Source organism: Bos javanicus, chromosome X, assembly GCF_032452875.1.
Source record: "Bos javanicus breed banteng chromosome X, ARS-OSU_banteng_1.0, whole genome shotgun sequence".
NCBI classification, from domain to species: domain Eukaryota; kingdom Metazoa; phylum Chordata; class Mammalia; order Artiodactyla; family Bovidae; genus Bos; species Bos javanicus.
In genome coordinates, this window is record NC_083897.1 from 143,239,242 (window position 1) to 143,257,617 (window position 18,376).

The following is an 18,376-nucleotide window of genomic DNA, read 5'->3' on the forward strand; positions in this document are numbered from 1 at the left end:
GGGCTGTGCGCTCCCGGGTATCTCTCCGTCCCTCGGGTACCCCCCGGAGTTCCTCTCGGGGGTGAAGGGGCCCGGATACTTCCCCACCGCCCGACCCCCGCACCAGCCCCTCCAGCTTCCTCCAGCCGGCCGTGTGTGCGCGGGGCCCCAGCGGCTCGCCCCACCGGCGTGGACGAGTCGTGCCCACCCGGGCCGCGGCGCCATGCGGAGCCGAGAGGAGGGCTGAGCGCGCGGCGGCGGCGCGGCCAGGGTCCCCCGCGCCCCGTCTCCCCGGGGTGGGGCAGGGTGGGGCTGGGCCGAGGCGTGCTCTCGGGGAAGGCTCTCGGCGACGGGAATAAAAGGGCGCCGCGCTGGGAAGCCGAGCCGCTCGCCTCGCCCCCCGGGCAGCAGGACATGGCCCCGGCCGACCCCCGGCGGTGACTCGCGCGCCCCGGCCGGGTGAATGCTCTGGGCGCACCGCTCCGGTGGGTCGCGGCTTCCGACGAACAGGTGAGGACTGAGGGCTGCCTGGGCGCCCCCGGCGGTTGCTGGGGAGGTGGGGGCGGGGGGCCCGGCTCTGTCTGCAAGGGGTGGAGAGAGTTGGAAAGGGGACCGGTATTGCATTGGGGGGAGCAGGGGGCGAGGGCAAAGAAGACTTCTGGAAATTTTCCTGGAGCTCTTTTAAGGGTACAGCTACCATCCAGAAAGGGCTTTCCTGGTGGCTCAGCCGGTAAAAGAATCTGCCCGCCATGCGGGAGATCTGGGTTCGATCCCTGGGTGGGGAAGATCCTCCTGGAGAAGGAAATGGCAACCCACTCCAGTATCTGGCCTGGAGAATTCCGTGGGGTCGCCAAGAGTCGGACACGACTGAGCGACTAAGCACAGCACAGCACCATCCAGCACAGAAGCTGACGGAAATCATCCCGGAAGATGCACAGACTAGGTCTAAGGTCCCCTTTCCAAAGTGGCCTCTCTCTCCTCCATCCCTGGTTTCCTGGGGACCCCCCGACAAGACCCTCAAGTGTAACCGGCTGCGCTCCTGCGTTGGTGGCGAGGGGCAAGTCACAGTTGCGGGGCCGTCTCCCCGATTTCTCCAGATCCCTAAGACTCTCCACCGCTAACCCCCGCCCACCTCCTCCTTTTGCCCTGCAAAGTGGGGAGACGCAAAGCAACCCCCTTCCTCTGCCGGGGGACGGGGGTTTGGGTGGGTGGGTGGGTGGGTGGGTGGGGTCTCTGATCCGCGCGCAAGCTGAGGAAGTCAATAGTTTGGGGGAGAGACGCCCTTTGGTGTCCGAGTCTCCGGCGTCGGAGACCCTCGGGGTAACCCGAGCCGCGCTCCGGGAAAGCTCGTTCGTGAAGTCACGGCGCAGCCTGCCCGGGCGCGCCCGGAGCGGGCGCTGGAAGCCGGCCAGGGGCGCAAGGCCGCGCGTCCGCCCCCTCCATAGTCTACTCCGCCGGGTGGACGCCCGCCGACTGCCTCGCGCCCCGAGTCCAGCTTCCCGGGGGTCGCCGGGCGTGCCCGGAGATCGTGCAGACGCAGGGAGGCTTCCCCGCGAGGCCTCGGGATTGGGGTTCAAAGGGGAGCGGGGGCGCGTCCCTGCGGTCTTCTGGCGGGGGTGGGGTGGGGGCCTGGGTAGAAAGCCGAGCGCCGGGGACGAGCTCCGCCTGCGGGGGGCATGAGCCCGTGTGGAGGGTCAAGCGCGCGGGTGAGGGGCCTGGAGAACCGAAAAACGCTCTGCAGAAGCCGGTCGGTTCCAAGGCGGAGAGGAGGCGCCTGGGCTCGGTGTTTGCAAAGCTGCTTGCACCGTCAGCTCTTTAGGAGCAGCTGAAAAACGAAACGCGTAAGGGCTTCAGAAAACGTCCGTTCCCAGGGCCCCTAAAGGGCGAGAAACGCTGTGCATGCATCTGGGGTGTCCCTACAGCGCGGGAGCAAATAGAGTGTTTATGATCAGAAGTCGGGGTTGGCAACCGTGGGGAACCGGCGCATTTCTCTATCCGTGTTTCTCCACCTTCCCTGTGTTGTTACTTACTGATCCATAAACTTCATGCAAGAGTTGCCGAAAGTGTGATTTGATGAAGGCATGACTGATGCATGAAGAAATAGTCACTGACTTTCTAAAGGAGGTAGCGGCTGATGCAAGCTAATATTTTATCTGATCTTTTCCTTCCTTTTTTCTCTTTTTTTCTCTTTCCCTATTTTCCCTTCTGATCTCCCTTCTTTCCTATCCTTTATACTTCCTTCCCCCCCCCTCCTTTTTTTTTGGTCTTACTGACGTTTTTTTGTTTGCCTCAAGATTCTTCATCAGGCTATTCCTTGCCTCTTTCTCTCGTGGCACATTTTTCAGACATTTCTCCAAATTTGCTCCCTGGTAAAGAATAATGTTTTTCCCTCTCAACATTTCGGTTCTTCCAAGGGAGGAAAAAAAAATTAAGGAGAGGAGACAAACCCACATACAATGGAATACATTCTGCTTTAGTGAACATCTCTATAAGCCCTTGAAGATGGTATGAGTAAAACTTTAAGGAATGCCATTAAAAGAAGGAAATACTTCTGGTCCTAATGGATTTCCGGAGAAGCTTGTTATTCAGTTATATACAGTATGTAACGGCTCGAGATAAACATCGGAGGTGGATAGATAACAGTTACTTTTATGACTTGAAACATGTTTCAAGTAATGTGGGTGTTAGCCGCTCAGTCCTGTCTGACTCTCTGCGACACCATGGTCTATAGCCCACCAGGCTCATCTGTCCATGGAATTTCTCATCGCTATATATAAGCACAAAAATATATATATATACACATTCATACAAGTATATACTTGTGGGTATATATACATTGTTGTTTAGTTGGTAAGTCATGTCCAGCTCTTTTGTGACCCCATGGACTGTAGCCCGCCAGGCTCCTCTGTCCATGGAATTCTCCAGCCAAGAATACTGGAGTGGGTTGCCATTTTCTCCTCCAGGGGATCTTCTTGACCCAGGGATTGAACCCTGTGTCTCCTGACTTTCCTTCATTGGCAGGCAGGTTCTTTACCACTGAGTCACCTGGCAAGCCCTTATAAATACATTTATACAAATACATATTTACATATACATATATTTGTATATTTGTGTATATATATACATTTTTACAAATGCATACTTATGCATATAGGACTTCCCTGGTGGCTCAAACAGTAAAGAATCTGCCTGCAGTGCAGGAGATCTGGGTTTGATCCCTGAGTCAGGAAGATTCCCTGGAGAAGGAAATGGGAACCCGTCCCAGTAGTCTTGGCTGGAGAATCCCATGGACAGAGGAGCCTGGCAGGCTACAGTCCATGGGGTTGCAAAGAATCGGACATGACTGAGTGACTAACCCTTTCCTTTCAGCTTTCATACTTTTATACAAATATATATTTGTATATATACACCCATTTGTGTATTTGTCGGTAAGTACAGGGCTTCCCTGGTAGCTCAGCTAATAAAGAATCCGCCTGCAATGCAGGAGACCCTGGTTGGCTTCCTGGATCAGGAAAATCCCCTGGAGAAGGGATAGCCTACCCACTCCAGCCTTCTTGGGCTTCCCTGGTGACTCAGCTGGTAAAGAACCTGCCTGCAATGCGGGAGACCTGGGTTGGATCCCTGAGTTGGGACGATCCCCCTGGAGAAGGGAACAGCTACCCACTCCACTGGGCCTGTCAAATTCATATCCTCCCTTAAAACACAGCGACATTTCCAAGTTGTAATATCAATGTCAAGAGTGAAGGCTGTATTCTACAGTTGCATTAAACTGAGTGGCAAACGACAATTGAAAAAAAATCTTAAAGTTTGTGTTGCTCCACGCACATGCTTTGCGTCATTCAGACGCCCCATGGTGACGCCTTGGGAAGCTTAGCGTCGTGAGGCACAGTGCAGGTAAAACCAGCTGGCAGTACGGAAGGGCTGTCTGACACCTGGCTTTGTGTGGTTCCCCGACAGGTGTGCCGGGATGGCCCACCCGGACGAGATGCCGATGACATGGGCGCGATGGCGGGCCCTCTCCATGGTGCTGATTCTGCTCTGGGGACGCCCCCACGTGGCACTGGCCTGCCCCCACCCCTGCGCCTGCTACGTCCCCAGCGAAGTCCACTGCACGTTCCGCTCCTTGGCTTCCGTGCCCGCTGGGATCTCTCCACATGTGGAAAGAATCAATCTGGGGTTTGTACCACATTCCTTCTGAGCCATCTCAGCCTCCTCGCGAGCGGGCGGGCGGGTTTCATCTTTCGTGTACGGGTGTGTGAGCACGTATGTGACGGTGAGTGTGTATTCGTGTGTGCGTCACCATGTCTTGCATGATGTGGGCCTAATCAACAGGACATTTATAACTCTACTAAATGTGGTCCTTTGGGGCTAGTATCTGACTTAATCCATCAGCACGAGTCTCTGTCACAAAGCTTGATTATGAGCCATCAGAGACAGCTTCAGCTCCTTGATACATTTCCATTGTTAACAATTCTTTAATGCACTGCAGATGCAAAATATATGATGCATGCATAAATATACTAATAGCGTTTAAATAGATTTCAGCAGTTATTACAAAACGATAAATAGAATGAGTGAGACATCTTCGACTCTGTAAATTATCAGTATGACGCAATCGTGACTTTGATGAAATAAGAGTTCTTTCAGGTTTTGCCTATTTAAAATATTGATGTATTTTAAATAGTTTTTTTTTTAATGTATTTATTTATGTGGCTGCATCAGGCCTCAGTTTCAACATACAGAATCTTTAGTTGTGTGACGCCAACTCTTAGTTGAGGCATATGGGATCTAGTTCCCAGACCAGGGATTGAACCTGGGCCCCCTGCATTGGGAGGAGCATGAAGTATTAACCACTGGACCATCAGAAAGTGAAAGTGTTAGTTGCTCAGTCCTGTCCGACTCTCTGAACCCTATGGACTGTAGCCCACCAAGCTCCTCTGCCCCTGGGGATTCTCCAGGCAAGAATGCTGGAGTGGGTTGCCATGCCCTCCTCCAGAGGATCTTCCCAAGCCAGGGATCCAACCCCCGTCTCTTACATCTCCTGCTTTGGCAGGTGGGTTCTTTTCCACTAGCAACACCTGGGACCAGGGAAGTCCTCTAAACAGATATTTTAGTGCTGCATTTCGGGGAGAACTTTTACATTTCAATTTTCTTCTATACCCATATGTACTTTCTATACCTAAGTGTCCATTTCCGTGAATTATAGGTACTCATAAAATTTTCATACTAAACTATCATTTGCACAATTCTAATAGTAAACAATCATTTGGAGTTCTTCAGCAAAATATGCTACCTACTTCCTACCACCTATAAAACAACGAAACTATTTAGGGTTTGATGAACAGACATATTAGTAAGACAAAGTGACCAGTAAGACAAAGTCCTCTTCGAGTACAGAGCCTCGAAAATTCTTGCCTTTACCGATTAGAAGGTCTAGTAAAAGAGTGAAGGAATGGGCAGTAAGAGAGTGAGATAAACACTTCAAAAATCTATAGCAATGGACCATGAAATAGCTCTCTCTCAAAAAAAAAAAAAAAACTTGGCAAACTTGACTGTCTGAAAAAAAAAAAAAATCTAACCACGATGATGATCACTCCACAGGGAAAAGACGTTGGCTTTGCCAGAAGAGAGAATAGTAACCGTTTCCTTTTTATAATCGTTAAATCGTTTGACAATTTTAAAACCAGTTTCCTTTTCACAGTCTTCCGATTTATGCAGAAGAGGAACTAAAGCTGCTTTGAATCGGGTAGAACGGGCGCTCCGAGTTTGTAGAAAGGAAAACAGAGTTGATCTGCGATCACTCTTGTCTCTTGGGCTTCCCCGGTGGCTCAGCGGTAAAGAATCTGCCTGCAGTGCAGGAAACGCAGGAGACGCAGGTTCATTCCCTGGGTCGGGAAGATCCCCTGGAGGAGGGCAGGACAACCCACTCCAGTATTCTTGCCTGAAGAGTCCCACGGGCAGAGGAGCCTGGTGGGCTATAGTCCATAGAGTTGCAAAGAGTGGGACAACAACTTAGCGACCGAGCATGCAAAGACTTTGCCATTGGAAGCAAAGACAGATATCAAAATGACTCTTTTTCCTACTTCCGTCAACAGTATCTTGAGATGGTCTCATGTAATATTCAGTTCAGTCATGTCCGACTCTTTACAACCCCATGAACCGCAGCACGCCAGGCCTCCCTGTCCATCACTAACTCATGTCCATTGAGTCGGTGATGCCATCCAACCATCTCATGCTCTGTCGTCCCCTTCTCCTCCCGCCTTCAATCTTTCCCATTATCAGGGTCTTTTCCAGTGAGTCAGCTCTTCAATTCAGGTGGCCAAAGGATTGGAGTTTCAGCTTGAGCATCAGTCCTTCCAAGGAAGAGAAATAAACAAGACAAGGACTAGTTTCATGGCACCAACACATAATACTTCCATCTGGCTTAAGGTGTAACTTGATTCAGCGTACCATGTTTCTATTGTCTGATTCATGTTGATGTATGGCAGTAACCAATACAACATTGTAAAGCAATTATCCTCCAACTGAAAATTAAAAAGAAAAATTAAGTACATGTAGTAGAAGAATATCACTCATAATGTCACAGCACTGTTTCTGGATAGTGTTAGTCGCTCAGTCATGTCCAACTGTTGTGACCCCGTGGACTGTAGCCCTCCAGGATCCTCTGTCCATGGGATTCTCCAGGCAGCAATACCAGACTGCGTTGTCATTCCCTTCTCTAGGGGATCTTCCCCACCTGGGGATCAAACCTGGGTCTCCTGCACTGGATGTGGCTTCTTTACCATCTGAGCCACCAGGGAAGTCCAGCCTCAAAGGAGATAACGAGGCTGGCATGGTGCGTAATTTTGTTGGGAAAAAAGCAAAAGAGAAAACAGCAGTGTCTACTGCAGATAGAACTCAGGGTCTGAGTTGCCTGTCAGCAGTTCTGCAAAGGGTTGAAAACCCTCGGGGAATGACCGATTATTGGCAGAGTGCTCCTGATTTTCATTCCCACACAGATGTTTTTTTAGGGTTCTCATTCAGCATTGAAAGAAAAAGAGTGGCTCTTTCCTGTTTTGAAAGAAAGAGTTGTTCTTTCCTGTTGGGACAGCCCCAAAGATTTTTTTTTTTTTTCAGAAATGACTTTCCATTTTTTTCTCTTCTAGGTTTAATAGCATACAGGCTTTGTCAGAAACGTCGTTCGCTGGACTGACGAAGCTGGAGCTCCTCATGATCCATGGAAATGACATCCCCAGCATCCCCGACGGGGCTCTGAGAGACCTCATTTCGCTCCAGGTAAACCAGGCGTGGCGGTTTCCCAGGTGGTTCAGTGGTAAAGAATCTGCCTGCCAATGCATGAGACACTGTTTCAATCCCTGGGTGGGGAAGATCCCCTGGGGGAAGAAATGGCAACCCACTCCAGTGTTCTTGCCTGGAGAATCCCATGGACAGGGGAACCTGGTGGGCTGCAGTCCATGGGGTCATAGAGTCGGTCACAACTTAGCTACTAAAACCAACCAAACTGGGCATATATGACCAGCACTAATTGCAACCTCTACCACCAGCCGTGGAGAGGGAAAACTTTAAAATCCTCCTTCACAATGAATGAAAAGGCCACTTTTTCTAAACATGAAAAATGAGCTTCATGTCTTTCCTTCCCAGACCTTTGTTCTGCTTTCTGTTCCTGTCTGTGGTGTTTTCTTTTATTTAAATTATAAACAGGGCTTCCCTTGTGGCTCAGCTGGTAAAGAATCCACCTGCAATGCAGAAGACCCCGGTTCAATCCCTGGGTTGGGAATGTTCCCTGGAGAAGGGATAGGCTACCCCATTGCAGTGTTCTTGGGCTTCCCTTGTGGCTCAGCTGGTAAAGAATCTGCCTGCAATGTGGGAGACCTGGGTTCGATCCCTGGGTTAGGAATGTTCCCTGGAGAAGGAAAAGGCTATCCCACGACTGAGCAACATTTTCCACTTCTGGTGCAACATTTTCCACTTCCGGTGCAACATTTTCCACTTCCGGTGTTTGTAGGTTTTCAAGTTCAGCTACAATAAGCTTCGCGTCATCACGGGCGAGACCCTGCAGGGGCTGTGGAACCTGGTGAGGCTGCACATGGACCACAACCAGATCGAGTTCATCCACCCGGAAGCGTTCAGGGGCTTAACCTCCCTGAGGCTCCTCCACTTAGAGGGGAACCTGCTTCGCCAGCTGCACCCCGCCACCTTCTCCACCTTCGCCTTCCTGGACTACTTCAGGCTCTCCACCGTGAGACACCTCTACCTGGCCGAGAACGCCATCAGCACTCTCCCCACCGGCATGCTGCAGAACATGCCGCTTCTAGAGAACCTCTACCTGCATGGCAATCCGTGGGCCTGTGACTGTGACATGACCTGGTTTCTGCAGTGGGACGCCAAAACCAAAGGTAGGAACCACACAGGCGGCTCAGATGGTCAAGAATCCACCTGCAGTGCGGGAGACCTGCATTCGATCCCTGGGTCAGGAAAATTCCCCTGGAGGAAGAAAGGGCAGCCCACTCCAGTCTTCTTGCCTGGAGAATCCCCATGGACAGAGGAGCCTGGTGGGTCTACAGTCCATGGGGTCGCAAAGAGTCAGACACGACTAAAGCGACTTGGCACAGATAAATACAGAAAAGCCGCAAGACGTTTAGCAGGGAGAAAAATATAGTTTGATTCTGTAGACATGAGTTTGAGGAGCATTTGTACCATTTGATGGGCTTGTCTAGTCGGGCGTCGGTGTGCCTCTCCTAGGATGGGTTTGGAATGGAGAAGCATAGACAGAACTCATCGGCAGCCAGTAGACGGTAATTGAAACCACCCGCGTGGGCGAGACCCTCAATGACAGGGCAGGGCAAGAAGGGAGGGGTCTCAGACCGAGTCCAGGAATAGTTCATCCATAATGAGTTGGGCAGAGAAACACTGAAAGTGTCAGCGTTGGCCAGAGTAGGACAAAATTCTGGAAGATTGAGTGTCCAGGAAGCCAAGAGTAAGAATGTGAATCCAAAAAAGAAAATACTGCCTGAAATGAAAAATTGTTTCAAGAGAAAATGTAGTTATGAAAGGTCGATGTGACACGGCCCGTGCCAAGAGTTGGTTCTTAAGTGTTAGCCACTCAGTTGTGTCTAACTCTTTGCAACCCTGTGGAGTGTAGCCCGCCAGGCTCCTCTGTCCATGGGATTCTCCAGGCAAGAAGACTGGAGTGGGTTGCCATTTCCTCCTCCAGGGGATCTTCCTGACTCAGAGATCGAACCCCAGTCTCCTGCATTGCAGGCGGATTCTTTACTATCTAAGCCACCAGGAAAACCCCACAGTTGGTTCTAGGACCTGGAAATACATTCATGGGTTTCAGAGACTTACATAGGTTCTCCTGGACCTTCATAAAAGGAAAATTGCATCATATGTATGAAGAGAGATTCTTTGTCAACTTAAAAATGTCTTTTCCTTGCCGCATGTGGGATCTAGTTCCCTGACCAGGGATGGAACCCAGGCCCCCTGCGTTGGGAGCACAGAGTCTTAGCCACTGGACCACCAGGAAGTCCCTAACAATATCTTTTTAAAAAGTACTCCCTGTCAAGAACCTCCCAGACCCTGGTTAGTTATCACACATGAGGTTAAATGGATTTAAGCTGCTAGGTGACATCACGGATACCAGGTAGATAAAGTCTTGAATCTTGGCTGAGATGCTCCCAGGTGATAAAAATGCAAACACAGGGTTCATCCTCTGTCCATTCTTCGGGTCGTTGACTTAGCACATGTTTGTCTGCTGCTGTGTTTCAGGGGTCCTGAAGTGTAAGAAGGACAAAGCGTACGAAGGAGGTCAGCTCTGTTCCACGTGCTTCAGTCCCAAGAAGTGGCACGGACAGGAGCTTCAGAAGCTGCGGGATGTCCGCTGTCAGAAGCCTTCAATCGAGTCCCCGCTGAGACAGAACCGGAGCCGGAGTAGTGAGGACGATCAGGACGAAGACGAGGGTGCTGACCATCCCTTCTCCCCAGACGGGTTCCAGTTCCCTGCGTGGAACGTGTCCGTGAACATGAGCGACGAGCACGGAAACACGGTCCACCTGGTCTGTGACATCAAGAAGCCCACCGACGTGTACAGGCTGCACTTGAACCAGACAGACCCCCAGGAAATAGAGATCAATGCCACGGTTGCCTTAGACTTTGAGTGTCCCATGACGCGACAGAACTACGAGAAGCTCTGGAAGCTGATTGCCTACTACAGCGAGGTCCCTGTGAAGCTCCACCGGGAACCGGCACTCGGCAAAGACCCCAGGCTCGGCTACCAGTACAGACAAGATGCGGACGACGACAGCACGCTGTACTACACAGGCGTCAGGGCCCACGTCCTCGCCGAGCCAGAGTGGGTCACGCAGCCGTCCATAGAGCTGCAGCTCAACCGGCGTCTGAGCTCGGCCAAACTGGTGGTGCTGTCGTATTCGTCTCGGCACGCCCTGGTCATGTCCGCCAAGGACACGAGGCTGTCTCCTAGCAGAAGCTGGGTTATGATTGAGCCCGGCAGAGCCGTGCAGAGAGCCCAGACTGTCCTGGAGGGGAGCGCCTGCCAACTGAGCTGCAACGTGAGGGCCTCCGAGAGCCCCTCCATCTCCTGGGTGCTCCCGGACGGGTCTGTCGTGAAAGCGCCAATGGAAGACCGTGACGGCAGGTTCTCCGTCCTCACCAGCGGCTGGCTGAAGATCAGGTCGACGCAGCCGTCGGACGCTGGTCTGTACCAGTGCATCGCTCGGGTGAGGGATGAGACAGACCGGATGCTCTACAGGGTCCTGGTACAGCCGCCGGTCATTCAGCCTCCTGACGCATATACAGTAACCATTCAGAAGAACCCAGGGGAGCCTGTGACACTGCCTTGCCAGGCACTGGCTGTACCGGAAGCCCAGATCAGCTGGATCCTTCCAAACAAAAGGATGCTGAACGCAATGGCCAACGCCTCACATGCCTACGTGCTGGCCGACGGCACACTTTCCATCCCCAAGGTTCAAGGCAGCGACAGTGGTTACTACAGATGCGTGGCTGTCAACCAGCGAGGGTCGGATCATTTTACGGTGGGGGTCCAGGTGAGCAAGAAGGGGTCCCGTGGGTCTCCGAAAAGACGCGGACGCCCAGGAAGTAGGACTCTTTCTGGAGGGCGAGGCGGGATCGTGGAGGATGAAGGCGGATCCGGCATGGGAGATGAAGAGAACACATCGAAGACGGTCCTCCACCCACAGGACCAAGAGGTGTTAATCAGAGCAACGGATGACGCCAGTGGTGGGGGTAAGAAGACCAGGAAAGGGCGCAGAAAGCTGAAACCCTGGAAGCACCCCACCAAGGAGCCGGAGACCAACGTTGCCGAAGGCCGCAGAGTCTTCGAGTCCAGGCGGAGGGTAAACGTGGCCAAGAAGCAGATTAATCCAGAGCGCTGGGCAGATATCTTAGCCAGAGTCCGTGGGAGAAGTCTCCCTAAGGGAACGGAAGGACCGCAGGTCATCACGGTCCTCGCACCTTCACTGATGAGGCAGGAAGTGACTTCACCTCTGCCTGCCGTTGCTCCCGGCTCAGTATCACCCGTGCAGACCACAAGCAGTTCAGAAGAATCCTCGGGAGATATGTTCGTGTTTGGCGAGGAAGAGCAGGCTTCCAGCGCTGTCTCCTCCCCTAGGACCGTTCCGCTCCAACCTGGCCATGACGGAGTCGTTCGTAGCGAACCCAGAGTGACAGGCACTCGCTCGGAAGAATTTATTGATGAGGACTCTTCTGAGAAGACCGTGGGTGCAACTCCCACTGAAGTTGACTCCAACCAGACCCCAGCCACGACACTGGCATCTGTACTTTATGAATCTTCTACTCTGCAGACCCTGGAAATGGAACACAAAGAGCCCACCGAGGAAAATGTAGCCACAGACAGCTGGTCCACCCTCCATGTTGGGTCCGTGCCGGAGGCCACATCCCCTGAGGATGAATCTCCGATGGACGCCGTACCCTTAGCTGAGTCTGAGACTGTGACCTACTTTTACCCCGATCTGGGGACAAATTCACAACCAGCTGAGAAGGCCGTGAAAGAACAGGCCTCCACACGCTTCACACCAACTCCCGCCTCGTGGGTTGCCGAGGCTAGGACGTCTGAGCCGCTTGAAGACCCCACCTTAGGGGACCCCAGCATCCCAGTTGAAACTCACCTCCAGGAACAGACAGACAGCCCGCAGCTTGTGGAAACTGGTTTAAGCACTCCAGGCCACCCACTGACTCCTGAGGGCATGAAGGAGACTTCTCAGACACTTCAGGAAGAGGGTACGCTAGAGACGCACCCCACAGACTCCAGAAGCGTCAAGGGAAATGGGCAAGCCGTACACCTGACCACTCCACTTGACTCGACACCAGAAGTGGTGAACAGCGTCACTGACTTGCAGCATCCCAGGGAGTCCATGCCTGGCGTTGTGTTTGGCAAGGACATGACCACGGCACCAGTGACCACGCCAGCCCAAAAGGACACTTCACCGTCGGCGCTGACCACTCATCCTTCTCGAAAGAGGCCCCACGGGAGGAGGCGATTCCGACCCCACAAATTCCGACACCACCATAAACAGACCCCGCATACGACGTTTGCCCCAACAGATGCTTTCTCGCCTCCACCGACCCAAGTCCCCGAAGCGAAGACTCCAAGCCTTCAAGTGGCGAGTTCTCTGGTTCCTACGACCTGGGTTAACAGTGCCGTAGGTACCGCCGGACGCTTGGACACGGAGGAGCATGCTGAATCCGTATCCAGGGGCAGCCCACACAGGAAACAGGGCAAGAAACGCAACAGACACCGATACATCACTTCCACCCTGAGCTCTGCAGCTTCCGTGTCCAAGCCCAGCTTTTCTCCAGAAGATAAACATAGAATCTCTTTTCCCCTCAGTTCCCAAGCTGCGCTTTCCCCTACGACCGTCTCTTTCACCACTGGAGACCCACGGGAGATAACCGGCATGGGAGCTTATAGCACAGCCAGCATCAGCAAAACATATTCAGCTTCTGACAGATTCCAAGAGACTGTTCCAGTCACACGTGAGCCTGCGTCAGACGGACAGGAAACGAAGAACCATGGTGTCACAGACCTCAGGGACTATCAAACCCACGGTCTGGTCCCTGGAGACTCAGTCACCCATGCGGCATCACCTTCTGTGGCCGAGGTCTCCCCTGCGAGAGGATTTAAGGAGGTGTCTCTGACGTCTCCCTTTCCAAAAACGACAAGCTGGGATCCCCCAGGGGCAACCCAGCTTGGAGTGGAACACACAGACCCACCTGTTACCAGCCCTTCGGAAGCTCTTACAGAATCACCCTCTGTGAGAGAGTCAGCGGATCTAGGTGAGTTTTCGCCTTCAGCAGCGGTCTCTACGCTGTTTCAACCCCAACGTGCGGCTCCTTCAACGACTCTCCCTGTCCTAAAAGTAGAGGCATCCTCGAGTCCGGCGGAAACCACCGTCCATGATCAGGGAGGCCGTGAAACCACTCACACTACTGTCCTTTCTGAAATCGGACCCCAGAGTCGAATGTCCACTCCCGCCCCAGTGGAGGAGCCAGAATCGCCATTCCCACCCACGACTCTGATGTCTTCCACAGAGACCACTGCAGAGCCCACACCGCCTCTTCCTTCAGGGACGTCCCCAGCCTGGAAAGCTTCCAAACACCATGTCACCTTCCAATACGTGGGGACCCCAGAAACCAAAGCGCCTTCTGTGAATAACGAAGTAACTCAACATTTATCGAAGGCACACCAGTTATCCACGCCCTCTTCCAAGCAGGACAGATTTACCTTGACTCCAGAGGAGGCATTAAGAAAGGAAGCGTTTGATGGTACAATGAAAAACATGCTTCCCCATGTTCCAGACAGTCCAGATGAGGCTGGGAGGGTCCCGGTTTTCCACCAACCAGCCAGAGTTCCCGCCACACCAATCCCGCCGAGAGGAACCATGAGACCCCCGCACACGGTCACACAAAGCCCCTTCAGATACTCGGTCACCTTCCAGCCCCCTCGTCACCTGACCCGCAAACCGGGAGTCACTGCGTACCCGTCGAGGGTTTGGCCAGAGGGCAGGCGCGCCACGACTCCGAGATCACCCAGTTATCCGACGACTCCTGTGGTGGTTTTGTGGCCTGGTTCCAAACCTAGCGTTCCTGGTACGGTGACCAGCCAAGGAGCTGACCGATTCCAGGGCAACTCCAGGTCGTTTGCAAATAACCACCTGCCCGATCTAAGAAGAGACCCTGTGGGCAAGCTTCCGAATTCAAGAGCGCCTCCTCTTCCCGGTGGAAGATTCCCTTTCTTTATCAACAGGACCCTGTCTTTCCCCCAGTTGGGAGGTACTCCGAAACCTCAGGGACCCAGCTCTCCAGCCCCAGCATTGAGAGACAGAAAGGTCAACGTAGGTCCCTACACTCGGATCCACTCTCAGAGCATCTTCCACATGGACCTGGGGCCCCCAGCGCCTCCCATCTTGCACCCCCCCAGGACCACAGCACCCCCATCCATGAACGTACGGACCATCCCCCCGGGCTCCTCCACCCGGAGCTCTGTCCCTTTCACGACGTCTTCCGTCCCACCCTCCAGAAGCTTCCATCACGGCAGCACAAAGCTCTTCTCTGCTGGAGGGCTGCCTGCGTCCAAATTCTGGACGCTCGGGGAAAAGCCACAGATCATCACCAAATCCCCGCAGTCCGTGACCGTCACCGTGGAGACAGACGTCACGTTCCCCTGTGAGGCCACGGGGAAGCCCAAGCCCTTTGTGACTTGGACCAAGCTGTCCACAGGTAGGGCGTTTACACGTCAGGCGTTCCAAGTGGGGCTGGTAGGTGGGGAAGGGGGAGTTCCTTGAGTATAAGAAGTCCACGTAGAAGCAGAGACTGTCAGAAGAGGACAACAGGTAGGTGTGATGGGAAACGACTCCAGACAATCTATCCATGGGTGTATCCCTTTACAGAGACTGGGGAGTGAGAAATGAACAAGGGTGTGAGGTGTTTTTTTTTTTTTTTAAAGCAGCCGTGGAAACACGTAGCATTCCTAACCGGGACTTAGGGCTTCCCAGGGGTGCTCGGAAGTAAAGAATCTGCCTGCCATTGCGGGAGACGCGGGTTCCATCCGTAAGTCGGGAAGATCCCCTGGAGAAGGGCATGGCAACCCACTCCAGTATTCTTGCCTGGAGAAACCCACAGACAGAGGAGGCTGGCTGGCTATAGTCCACGAGGTCGCAAAGCATCAGATGTGACTTACCGACTAAATGACGACAAACCGAGGCTTAGAAATGTTCCGCAAAGGAACCTCTTGCCTTATCCCCCTGAGGTTCGGTACAGAAGTCATCCGCAAAACATGCAGGGCTTGCAGGAAGGGAGGGGAGTGAGGGGAAGTCCCCTGCATCCTCCCACTGGCTTGGAAGGTCGCTGGAGTTTGGTCTCAGCTCTGCGGGCGTTGGTTTTCTTTGAACCTGGAGCTGTGATTTCAATGAGTCAGCTCCGTCTGCCATCACTGAGCACCCTACATGGGGCGGCTGGAGCAGCCAACTTATTTTCTGACCGTTTGGGAGGTTGGGAGTCCAAGATCCTGGTTACAGCGGGGCTAATTCCTCCTGAATCCTCTTTGGCGTATCAGCGGCCGTCTTCTCACGTGATCATCTGTCTGTGTGTCTAATGTTCCCATCTCCTCTTTTTATCAGAACCCCGGCCATATGGGATCAGGACACACCCTCATAGACCTCATTTTCTACCTTCATCCCCTCTTTAAAGACCATCTCCAAGCACAGCCACATTCTGAGCTTCTAGGGGTGGGGGTGGGGGTCCCAACTCCAATGTAGGAATTGATGGTGGAAGGACAAAATTCAGCCCATATAACAAGGGTCCGTATGACGCTCTCTACTTGGCAGGCCGGGGTGCTGCAAAGACCGCTTTGCTTCCTCCGAAACAACCCATCTGCTTGGATGTCCAAACAGATTCTAGGTGACATGAGGAATTAAACGTGATGATCGCCCCTCTAGGTCATTGCCGAGCACCAGGCGGAGCTCCTTGTGTTATTTAGAAGCTTCCCAGTCGCTGTCTGTATTTTATACGTGTAGGGTATATATGTCAGTGTTCCTCTCTTGGTTCATCCCACTCCACAAATCTGCGTCTCTTATTTTGGCCCTGCAGTCTCCGTGAACATACCTCCCTTTTCCTCTTTGTCTTTCCGTCTCTCTCAAGCACAGCTGTGTCCTTCAGGCTTGGATTCTGTTCAGAAGGTTGGGGTTGTTGTTTTTTTTTTTCCCCTCCATCTGCCATGTGGATAACCCAGGAAGTGACCGATGCTGTTACACTAGAGACAGCTGTACATTCTCTGCTGATCTCACGCATGTTAGATGTTTTCCAGTCGTGAGAAGAGGCTCTGGACGCAGGCAGATTACTGACATCTTTGAAGGCTCCATGCCGGACGCCAAACGCTTCCCTAATGATTTAATGAGGAATTTGCTGGAGGAAGCAAGCGGGGGACACCGAGGGGTTTTTCGTTCTGAAAGGACTCTGCCTCGGATGGAAGGCGTGTCCCTCCACTGAAGAGACCCCATTTGCATTCATTCTTAGCGTCCTCTGTACCTTGTTCCATCGTAGAGTATCCCTGGACCACACCCCTCCCGAGACCATCATGTATCTTCCTCTACCTGACTGGGATTCTGCTGCTTAGCACCAGCTTTTCCTTTGGAGAGGGCACAGCAACCCACTCCAGTATTCTTGCCTGGAGAATCCCCATGGACAGAGGAGCCTGGTGGGATACAGTCCAGGGGGGTCACAGAGTCGGACACGACTGAGCGACTAACACTTTTCCTAGTTAGCTCCAGGTTTTGTTTTTTTTTTTTAATTGGAATATAATTGCTTTACATAATGCTGTGTTGGTTTCTGCTGTATAATAACGTGAATCAGCTAAAAGTATCCATATATCCGCTCCCTCTTGAGCCTCCCTCCCAGGCCCCATCCCCCTGTCTAGGTCATCAGAGAGCCCCGAGCTGAGCTCCCTGGGCTATACCCCAGCTTCCCTCTGTCTGTTTCACACACGGTCGTGTGTATATTCCAGTGCTGCTTTCCCGACTCACGCTACCTTCTCCTTCCCCCACTGTGTCCACCTGTCCCTCCTCTACATCTGCGCCTGTATTCCTGCCCTGCAGACAGGTTCATCAGGACCGTCTTTCCAGATTCCATAAGTAGGCGTTAACAGTACAATATCTGATTTTCTCTTTCTGACCTCCTTCACTCTACCACAGACTCTAGTTTCCTCCGCATCACGGCGACAGACTCAGGTTTGTTCCTTTTCATGGCTGAGTAATATTCCATTGTGTGTGTACCACATGTTATTGCTCCATTCCTCTGTGGATGGACACTGAGGTTGCTTCTGTGTCATGGTTCCTATGAACAGTGCTGCGTGAACACCAGGGTGCATGTGTAACGGCTTCCCTGGTGGCTCGGTTGGTAAAGAATCTGCCTGCAATACGGGAGACCCCAGTTCGATTCCTGGGTTGGGAAGGTCCCCTGGAGAAGGAAATGGCAACCCACTCCAGTGTCCTTGCCTGGAGAATCCCATAGACAGAGGAGCCTGGTGGGCTATACAGTCCATGGGGTTGTAAAGAGCCCCTGGAGAAAGGATAGGCTACCCACTCCAGTATTCTTGGGCTTTCCTGGTGGCTCAGCTGGTAAAGAATCCACCTGCAGTGTGGGAGACCTGGGTTCAATCCCTGGGGTTGAGAAGATACCCTGGAGAGGGGAAAGGCTACCCACTCCAGTCTTCTGGCCTGGAGAATTCTTTGGACTTTATAGTCCACGGGGTCCCAAAGAGTCAGACACCACTGAGTGACTTTCACTTTCTGACTTACTTTACTCTGCATGACAGACTCTAGGTTCATCCATCTCTCTACAAAGGACTCAATTTCGTTCCTTTTCATGGCTGAGTAATATTCCAGTGTGTGTGTGTGTGTGTGTGTGTGTGTGTGTGTGTACCACATCTTCTTTATCCATTCATCTGTCGATGGACACTCAGGTTGCTTCCATGTCATCACTGTAAACAGAGCTGCAGTGAACGCTGTGGTATGTGTATTTTTTGTTTTTGTTTTGTTATGGTTTTCTCAGGGTATACGCCCAGGAGTGAGATTGCTGTATCGTGTGTTAGTTCTATGTTTCGTTTTTTAAGGAGTCTCCATGCTCTTGTCCATTGTGATTGTATCAGCTTCCATTCCCACAAACAGTGCAAGAGGTTTCCCTTCTCTCCACACCCTCTCCGGGATTTATCATTTGTCAGTTCAGTTCAGTTTAGTCACTCAGTCGTGTCTGACTCGTTGCAACCCCATGGACTGCCGCACATTTTGAGTGGGAAAGGATTAGATGGCGTAGTGCTAAGTCGTATTCAAGTCTCTGTGACACCAAA

General features: G+C 52.4%; 1 protein-coding gene across 1 annotated transcript in view; it reads left to right on the forward strand.

Moving 5' to 3' along the window:
* The first annotated feature begins 352 nt into the window (after nucleotides 1-352).
* MXRA5 (matrix remodeling associated 5) overlaps nucleotides 353-18,376 on the forward strand; it is a 29,662-nt gene continuing 11,638 nt past the window's right edge. The window contains exons 1-5 of the mRNA XM_061408236.1: nucleotides 353-489; nucleotides 3,937-4,155; nucleotides 7,125-7,254; nucleotides 7,985-8,375; nucleotides 9,748-14,754. Of these exons, the coding sequence (XP_061264220.1) occupies nucleotides 443-489; nucleotides 3,937-4,155; nucleotides 7,125-7,254; nucleotides 7,985-8,375; nucleotides 9,748-14,754 (5,794 nt within the window). The 5' untranslated portion in view covers nucleotides 353-442. The remainder of the gene's footprint in view (nucleotides 490-3,936; nucleotides 4,156-7,124; nucleotides 7,255-7,984; nucleotides 8,376-9,747; nucleotides 14,755-18,376) is intronic.